Source organism: Nuphar pumila, chromosome 7, assembly GCF_984573655.1.
Source record: "Nuphar pumila chromosome 7, dmNupPumi1.hap1.1, whole genome shotgun sequence".
NCBI classification, from domain to species: domain Eukaryota; kingdom Viridiplantae; phylum Streptophyta; class Magnoliopsida; order Nymphaeales; family Nymphaeaceae; genus Nuphar; species Nuphar pumila.
Window position 1 is genome coordinate 113398381 of NC_143255.1, and position 9346 is coordinate 113407726.

At 37.5% G+C, this 9346-nt stretch overlaps 1 protein-coding gene across 1 annotated transcript; it reads left to right on the plus strand.

Moving 5' to 3' along the window:
• Positions 1-5762: 5762 nt before the first annotated feature.
• Positions 5763-9076, plus strand: LOC149832991 (zinc finger matrin-type protein). Its single transcript, XM_090012670.1, has 6 exons — positions 5763-5898; positions 6006-6227; positions 6319-6398; positions 8217-8292; positions 8366-8488; positions 8579-9076. Exons 1-6 carry the CDS (start codon positions 5782-5784, stop codon positions 8720-8722), a joined length of 762 nt encoding a protein of 253 aa, XP_089868796.1. The 5' UTR covers positions 5763-5781; the 3' UTR covers positions 8723-9076.
• The last annotated feature ends 270 nt before the right edge of the window (positions 9077-9346 follow it).

A 9346-nucleotide genomic window follows, 5' to 3' on the forward strand; every position in this document is an offset into this window, starting at 1 on the left:
AGCTTCTTGTTTCATTTTCCTTCTTCTATTTGTATTCTTATGTCTTGCTCATTATCAGTTATACAATCACACCATTGGGATTCGAACTTGCAACGTCCCAACACAAGCCGACGTGCACGAACTGCTCCTGCCGAACAAGCTGAACCCCCGTTGGCCTTGCTCATTATTTAACAAAAGAAAAAACACCCCGAGGAAGGGTTACCATGGTCTCCATTTATTTTGCACATAATTAGTCATTTTTAGATTTAATTAAGCCATTCATTCACCTTATGCTTTAGCTTTACCATAGAGTCAACTGCCTGATGTAACCTAATCTCCTAAGAAATATTTTTTTAATAGATAAGCGAGGCAATTATTCCCAATTTTCATCGTAATCCCATTTATATTATCTTGTGTTAAGACTATTAAGCTTGCTTTGGTTTTTTAACGGCACATTATCACTGCAAAATGGTTACAAGTTTTGATAGAAAGCAATACTTTCACCAACAAAATTAAAAGGGAGAATGTATTCGGATATCACAAGGATAGTGACAAACTTTAAAAATGGCAAAATATCGTTTTTCAAAAACTCGTGAGAATTTGAATTTTTTTCATAAATCTTGCATTTTTTTGGCAAAATCTTGGCAATAAAAAATTATTTTTTATAAGAAAATATTAATAAAATTTATTTAAAAATAAAAATACATGGTTTTTCATGATAAATATCCGTTTAAAATGTAAAATGTCATGTTTAAATCACAGTATTTATGTTTTTTTTCATAAATCTCACGCTATTTTGAAAATCTTGCAAGAAATTGCCGTTTTAAACTTTCAGGCAATTTCTTGCTATATTAAATCTCGCGATATTTGTCACTATGATCACAAGATGACCAAGTTCTTGAAGTTATTGAATATTGAGTGTACAAGTACCCAATCGAGATGCTCCTTTTTAAGCACACATAGGCAAGTTAAAAAGCACAACAGGGCAATTAAAATTAATAATATCCTCTTTGGAACCAATTGTAGCAGAGGTTAGGACATGCCATTTTTGGTTGCATAGCCGAGAAAATGATATAAATTAGTATAATTTACATATAGTCCCCTGACATATATCAAATTTATGCTTAGCCTACTGAAGTTTTAAATATTTTAGATAAGGGTTAACATTTGGTGAGGTTGCCATTACCTACAAATGAGTTTTTTTTTTCATATTTTTTTGTTGTTTTCATCAAACTAATCTTAAAAATGTGATTTAGGGGTGTCAAGTGGTCAAGGTTGACCCTTACCAAACAATATAGGGTCGTGATAAAAGAGGAGGACTGAATAGAGTTTGAGTTGAGCTCAAAGGGTTCTATTAGTATAATATGGAGCCGGGAATGGTTTGTGAAATTTCATACCAGGTTTGGGCCTTACTCTAGTTTCGATTAAGATATGCAATTTCTCAATGTAAAAGATAAAAAAAATAAAAAAATATTACTTCTCTGGTCCATGTAACCCTTATAGGACTTGGGTATGGTTTTTCTTATGGCGAGTTCTATTGGACCCAAGTCTGAACTCTCTGCCAGCACCTCAAATCAAATATGGGTTTGGTCTTGATTGGGTACAAACCAAATCCTACCCATTGACACCCCTAGATGTGATCTACATGATTTGGTTAGTGGAAACCCGGCTCGTGGATCGTTCAACTATGACATATCGGTAGAATTTTATGAATCTTGAGAAATCAACTGCCTACAATGTGCAACATCTTCCCTGCTCATAAAATCGTGTCTTTTACACAATCCAAGAGTTTGTTTCTAGCATTTGGATCAAGTTGAATCCATGTAGGAGGTCTGAGTGGGTTAACACAACCAGCTAATTGGGACAAACAACTTGACATGACCAAATATTACCCTTTTAGATAGATGCCTATTATTCTTGCTTAAATAATCATTTGTGTTATTTTTATTTATTTCTAGCTAACTCTTAAAATGACATTTTTGACATTTACTTTTGCTAAAGAAGACAACATTTCCTTTAGGGGGCATTTGTTATACTCCCCCACAAAGGAAGCTTATTTACTTTGAAAGGGCCACTTTGGAGGGAAAGTGCTTCCCCGTTGGTAGAGGTATAGACCCATTTTGTCATGAAAGTTGTTTTTTGGTGTTTATTATGTATGTCCCACCACATATTTCTTATAGACATGTTTGTTTCACTCTTTTTTGTAGGAAAAGACACTTTATTTCCTATGAAAGAGAGATACTTCCATAGGAATGGGCATGAAACACACACTTAGGTTAATAAGACCGTGAGACCGTAGAATGCATTTGGTTGTAAATGAGATAGCCACATTGTATTCCTATTACCTATATATATATATATATGCATATATATATAGAGAGAGAGATAAATAGAGAGAGAGAGAGGCAAATAAGTCATTTTAAGGGGTAAAAGTAACCCAACCAGCTACTAGAGCAATTGTTGAAGGAAAGGTGTATTTGAATCGCGAGACAAATGTAAATTCACTAAAAATTAGGTGCTTATATGTAAATTACGCCATGAACTAGCAACAATGGCAAGAATAACTCTCACCTTAAAGAAAATCTTAATAAAAGTTTATTGATGATGTCATTGAGAATTCAAAATTTTCAAGGAGAGTGATGAGAAAATTGTATCGGGATTGTTTAGTTAATTTCTATACATAGTATTGCATAGTAAAGCATTTAGCTGCCCATTGTCTTTCAAATGAATCATAATAAATTGCAATGTGATGCTGCTATACTAATTTTTCATCTCTTACAAAGAACTGCAGTGTGAAAAGTACTGTCAGTGATTTTAAATAGAAAAATTTACAAAAAAACATGCTTAACTTTTGGCCTATTTACAAACACCTGCTTAGCTTTTGAAATATTATAAATACACGGTTAACTTTTGAAAACTGCTTTGTTAATTGGGTGTGTATTCATAATATCTTAAATGTTAGGCATGTGTTTGTAAATAAGCAAAAAGTTAGGTGAATTTTTGTCAAGGAGTTAAAGAGTTTGCAGAGCTCAAATAAGAAAATACTTTATCGCCGGTTATATATTTTCAAGCTCATGTCTTTGATTTTAATCATGCTTTTAGTTAAATGAGGTTTGCATGATGTTTGTGCTAATGTAGAGACATATGCAAATATATGAAGTGAGCATGCCAAGCTCAAACTTTTAAAATTTAGAAAGCTCACATTAGGCTTGGGAATTTAAAAAGATCCATGCATTTCCAGATGTGAATCAATTGTGTTGGTATTTAAGTTACTATGTTTGTAAATACTTTATGCGAATTTCATCATGTTCACAAAATATTCATGCAATTTTTTTTATTGAGATGTTGTGACCTTTGGACAAAATACATATTTATCACGTGAACACTTGTGCGAAGATTAAAAATATCCTAAGAAAATCAAGAATCAAAATTTTAGACATGTAAACAATTTCAACAAATTATGAAACATTGAAAATAAGATGAAAATAAGAAAGTAGGAGTTGCACCCATTGAAAATAAGATGAGAGAGAATCGTTTATGGTGGTTTGGACATATTCGGCGAAGGCCTAATGATGCTCCAGTTAGAAGGATGGAGAAATGGAAAAATATATTAGTTAAAAGAGGTCGGGGTAGGCTTAGGAAGACATGGATGGAGGTGATAAGAAAGGATATGAATGCTTTGAACCTCACCGAGGACATGGCATTGGATAGAAATGATTGGAGGAGAAGGATTAGTGTGGAAGACACAGAATGATTTTCTTTTTTGGTTCATATCGCCGACCCCAATTGTTTTGGGATGAAGACGTAGTTGTAATTGCTGTATGAAACATTTTTTGAAATCGTCCCATTTTGCAAGGATAATACAATCATTTTTTCATTATCTTATTCCCAAGAAGGCAGCTAAAATGATCGAGGCCATCATCAAAAAAATTGTGTGGAGCAACATTGGTGACTCCAAAAAGTTTGCCTTCGTTGGTTGGCAGCAGGTTGCACAACTGTAAGAGAGAGGTTGGTAGCAGGTTTTGTGACCTGCTGCGGACCCATGCGGGTTTCTCTCTCTCTAAACTTTTGCGGATTAATCTTTGATAAATTCTTGATTAAAAAAAAAACTTTGATAAATTCATGCAGAACACAAAATCAAGCTTTATCCTAGGAAAGGGCCATCAGCATATGGACCATAGACACAATTAGGCGACAATTTCAATTTATCAACGATTTATTGCAATAAATTCACTAATAGATATTTTTCTAATAGCGCATGATACATATAATATATCATTAAAAATTTGTATTGCAATTTTATAGTGATTTATTGAAAATATCACAATGAATCGTTGCATAATGGTTCCATAGTACATTCAATCCTAGCCGTCCAACCAACTTCTTGGATTGCTCTACATTCTCACAAAGATGTGGACTGATCCTTTTGTGTTGGGACGTTGCAAGTTCAAAACCCAGTGGTACAGTGGGGTCTCCCTAACCCCCACATTGCCTGTAAAAAAACAATAACGAGATTGGTATCATTAATACTTACAAGTATTAGACAACCATATATACCTAACAAAAGAAAAAAAAAATAGCAACTTATGACATATGATGGGGTGCATTATATGCCAATCCTAGCTGTCCAACTGGACAGCCCAACCCATCCTAGCCGTCCACATTTTCACATGTCTGTACGTGTGATCCTCCTGGTACCTGATTCATTAGGTTGGACGTGAGCAGATCCACTGATTGGCAAGTACCTTGTGAAGGTATTCCACCCAATCACTGGAATCTGGATGCTGTTTAACCCCTGGGGCCTACAACCAATCAAGGTAGAGGTTGGATCAAGTGCATTCAGTTTGGACCACTGATGGAGGAGACCAAACAGGATCGAGGTGGGGATGGAGGTTAAAATAAAAAACCGGTGCCGAATGAAAGTGGGGATGGATTTACATGCTCCTCCTCCTCTTAGACCCGTCCTCGATCACCGTTAGTAAAATAATTAAAATATCCTTTAGTTCGACTTAGGATGACAGTGGATCGGGAAAAATGGAGTCTCACCGTATAGAGGTTAAAATCAAAACCCGTGAGAAGATGAAGGCAAGGATGAAGGGCAGAATTTTGAGACGGGGTAGGGGTGGACTCCTTGTCCCCTCATCTGCCCTGGTCCACTGCCATCCCTAAAGAGAAGGCAATGATGCAAACCTCACTGGCACACAGGTGTATCCCTAGTTTTAAGAGGTGGGCGGCTTAAGTTAGGGTGGTTGTGGAGCCCACTTGGGGTTTTACTGCAAGGATCCCTTGTCATAAAAAAAATCCATAAACAATATAAATTACCTAAAAAGTATTTTTTTCCAACTCAATATTGCCATCACAATTTTTTCAAAAGATTATCAATATTCATTACATAGATTTTTTCTACCTAAAAAGTTGCAATTTTCTTTGAAAAGATATAAATTTCTTGTTCTAAACATTTTCATCAAGAAACGAGTTTGCTTTCCAATGTTTGGAAAAAGACGATTTTTTATTTTTATTTTTTTGGTTTTTAAAGTGACATATTCTAAACGAAAAAAAAAACTATGGCTGAGGCTAGATGGTCGTGGATTTTATTCCATCAAACTCAGGTCCGGATCCATACCTAGACCCAGACCCAGATCTAAGGACCAACATTCACAGAAAGAAAAAGGAAACGCGTGGAAGCATTTGGCAGTCTAGTAGTGTATCTTCGTACCCAAGGCTAACATCGTCATTTTGCACCCTGAACAAAATGGCGCCGAACCCCATTCCTCTTCGTGCTCCTTCCTTCTTCCGGTGGAAATGTTGTGCGCTCCGTCACCGTTATCTCTGCCTCCGTTAATCCCTTCCGTGAACGCCGTCAACCTCCGTCACCGCCGCTTCTCGCTCCCCAACTGCTACAGATGGAAGAAGCTCGAGGTAAGAACTTTTCACTTCCCATTTTGCCCTCCTCCTCTGCTTCTGCGCTTTCCCTTCCCTCTCTTTCGTACGGACTCGTTCTGAAAACCCTAATTTCCGGATGAAAGAGGAAAGCGAGGAGGGAGATTTGCAGGGCCGAGCTCGCCCACGACGCGCCCTTCGCCTTAGCCATCGGCGCCTGCATCCTCAATTCCCTCATCTTCCCCCTGCCGGCCGGCGATTCCTTGGAGGACGATGGCGGGGCGTCATCGTCGGGGGCGATGGATTCCGACGACACGAGATTCGCTGCGATGGGGATCATCAGCTTCATCCCTTATTTCAATTGGATGGTGCGTTTCGAACTCGCGGGTTCTGCCCGAGCTTGTTCGGCTTCTTGATCAGGTTTTCTGAGAAGTTTGGCGTTCTTTCCTTTTCTTGCAGAGTTGGGTTTTCGCGTGGCTTGACACTGGAAGTCAGCGGTATCTTGTGTATTCGGTCGTTTACTTGGCTCCCTACTTGAGGTGCCTGTATTCTTTGCTACTGATTTCTCCGAATTTGGATTCTTTGGAGATTTTGTTGAATTATGATCATGGTCTTTGGTTCGGGTGTTTGGTTTAATTGGATTTTTTTTCCGTCCTCTAAAACCTTTTTTCTTTTCATACTTTCCTGCTGGTCTGGTTCCATGATTCTCGTATCAAATAAAGAATTGGAATGATAGAAGTTGTTGAGAGTTGAACTTGAGAGCTCATATAGATTTAGTATGATCAATGGGTTGAATTTCTTTCTTTTTAAGGTAAAATTATGTTTATGGAATTATGGGGTTTTAGCTCGCAACTGTGTGGATTGGATAGTTGGGGTGTAATTACTACAGCAGTATAATGATGAGAACATTCTGTGGAAGTGTAGGCGGAAACTTGTTGATCTCATAAAATGGTAGAGGAAAGAAGAAGATTGAAATATGTAACAAGTGGGATTTTGATTGTCTACAAGTTAGGGAGGTGGTATGCAGTTAGAAAGCGATTTTCATTATGTAGCGAACCTAATGTTTAAGCTTTTTCAATCTGACAGTTGATGCATTCTAAGTTGCTTTCTATAAGATGTAGGTAGATATAAGCAGTCAAGATGGAAAGAGAAGAATTGCTGGAAAAAAATGTAACAGGAGGCCCTAATTGCAGTATTGCCTTGTTATGTTGGAAGATGTATGGTAAATGCAACAAACAGTCCTAATTGGAGCAGTTTTCTTAGTAGTAGTTGTCGTTGTTGCGTTCATTATATGCATCTTCCAACATTACACATTGGCGATATGCCATATTTGCTATTGGTCTTTGGTGTAGCATCATCACCACCACCCATCATAACAACCATCTGGTCAGCAATGATTATGTCATGAACTGCTGTTAGGGTGGACCTCACTGATGGCCATAATGGATGGTATGATGGATGGTGATGATACTATATTTCTGGCCATCTGTAATATGGCATATCTCCTGATCCAAGCTCCTCATTTGAGTGACTGCCTGTATATGATTGTGTTCATATAGACGTCTCTCCTAAAATTTGGTCCTTTCAAGCATCCTCTTATTGCTACCTATCACTTCACATGCCAACAAAGGTGGAGTAATTGATCTTGAAAAATTCAAACATGTCTATGGAAAGACCTGTGGAGTCACTCCACCCATCTGTAGTAAAACTGAGTGAAGTCACAAAGGGATTTGAGGTGGGTGGGCTGTTAGCAGACTTGCCTCCTTAACTATCCTAATTTTAAGTGGGCCATGTAGGATTGTAGGTGAAACCAATATTTGGTGAAAAAACTTACTACAGTTAATTATTTATTATTTCCTTTACCATGGAATTGGTAAATGACGTGTTGTTTGGAAAATTTGGGGCTCGGGAATGGTTTGACCAAGAGTTTTGCACTTATTCATGGAAGGCATTTTGGCAAAATTTAGGAAAGGCTTACAAGTTCAGTTTTGGTCTGACCCATAAAAAACTGACATTATTCCGAAACATTTTAGAGAACCTTTTTGGTGAAATAACTCCAGATGGGATGGCAGAAGTACCTGTTTATTCTTCCGAACTGATCAAATCATACTTGGTTATTCCTTAAAGCAGAGGAGTTGTTGAATGACTAGGTCATTCAAATTGAGGCTCAAACTTTCAAGCATAACATGGTGCAGTTTTCTGCTTTTGATACTTATATGTCCTGTTTATTATTAACCAAATACTTGATACACAATTATGATGTCTCTGAGTGTCACATCTCCTTGTATCTTATTTTTTTCTAGTTGTATCCAGGTTCCCTACATTTCCTGCTTCCTAAATGTTTGTCTGGTTCCCAGGGCTAATTTGTCGCTGTCACCAGAAGAGAGCTGGCTACCAATTGCTAGCATTCTCCTTTGCATCGTTCACATTCAGGTATCCAATATTCCAATCACTAAACAGCCATGGGTATGTATCAACTGGGTTTGTTTAACTAGATTCTTTGCAGCTTGAAGCAAGTATAAGAAATGGAGACCTGGAAAGTATTCAGTTGTTTGGTGAGACTCTAAAGACCTTCCATAAGATAGGAAAGAAGGAAACTCATTCTCAAGTTTCTAGAGGATCCAGAAAGGTAGTTACTATTAATATGCTCCTGCTTTTCCATGCAAAAAATTGAATGTGTAGACTGCACGTAACCTCTGTGGTTGATCTTGGGTTGTAGGAGTCGGAGGAACATATGAAACTTCCCCCTGCTCATGAAGAAATGATGAACAAGATCCGAGGTTGGAGTGGTAAGAGAAAACCAGTCAGCGGTTCTAATCAAACCGAGGAAGATGGCGATGCTAGAGAAAAGAAGAACCACTAGAGATTCATGTCACTATCAATGTGTTTCATATGTCAGCCAAAATAGTGTCAAGTTGTCTTGGTTTCTCTTAACATTATCTTAAGACTAGAAACAAAAATATGGTAGCAGAAAGAAGGCTGGTTTGAATATACGAAACCTGTTGTTTGTGGCTGAAGTATAACTTTGAGTGCTGGTTAATATCGTTAGTTCAGAATGCAGTTCAGTGTGTTTCCTGAAGACAGATATAAACCAGATGTTTTCTGGTTCAAGCCATTCTTGAGTATTTTCTGATGGTTCTATTAGTGGATATGTGTTCAGAATGTAGTTCATTGTGTTTTCCCGAAGACAGAGATATAATCCAAGATGTTTTCTGGTTCATGCCATTCTTGAGTAGCTTCCGATGGTGCTCCAGTGCATATATGGTTAGCAAGATTGTTAAGCTCGTGCCAGTAGTCTTGCATTTTGGCCAAATCATGGCATCCTTTTATATAAAATGGTCTGTTCTCCAGGTATCAAACATTAGTTTTTGAAGGGTGAAATGTTGGTATATTATAGGTCATTTGAATTTTTAACCCGTGAAAAAAAAAACTGCACACAGTGGCGGTTCATGATCGGAAGGCCGGTTTTTACCCAACCAAGCATGCA

What these genes read in the sequence shown, in the direction of transcription:
- LOC149832991 (XM_090012670.1), top strand. Translation starts at nt 5,782, where the DNA reads ATGTTGTGCGCTCCGTCACCGTTATCTCTGCCTCCGTTAATCCCTTCC. An exon ending in ACAGATGGAAGAAGCTCGAG is followed by an intron (nt 5,899 to 6,005) that starts GTAAGAACTTTT and finishes TCCGGATGAAAG; the next exon opens with AGGAAAGCGAGGAGGGAGAT. An exon ending in TCCCTTATTTCAATTGGATG is followed by an intron (nt 6,228 to 6,318) that starts GTGCGTTTCGAA and finishes CTTTTCTTGCAG; the next exon opens with AGTTGGGTTTTCGCGTGGCT.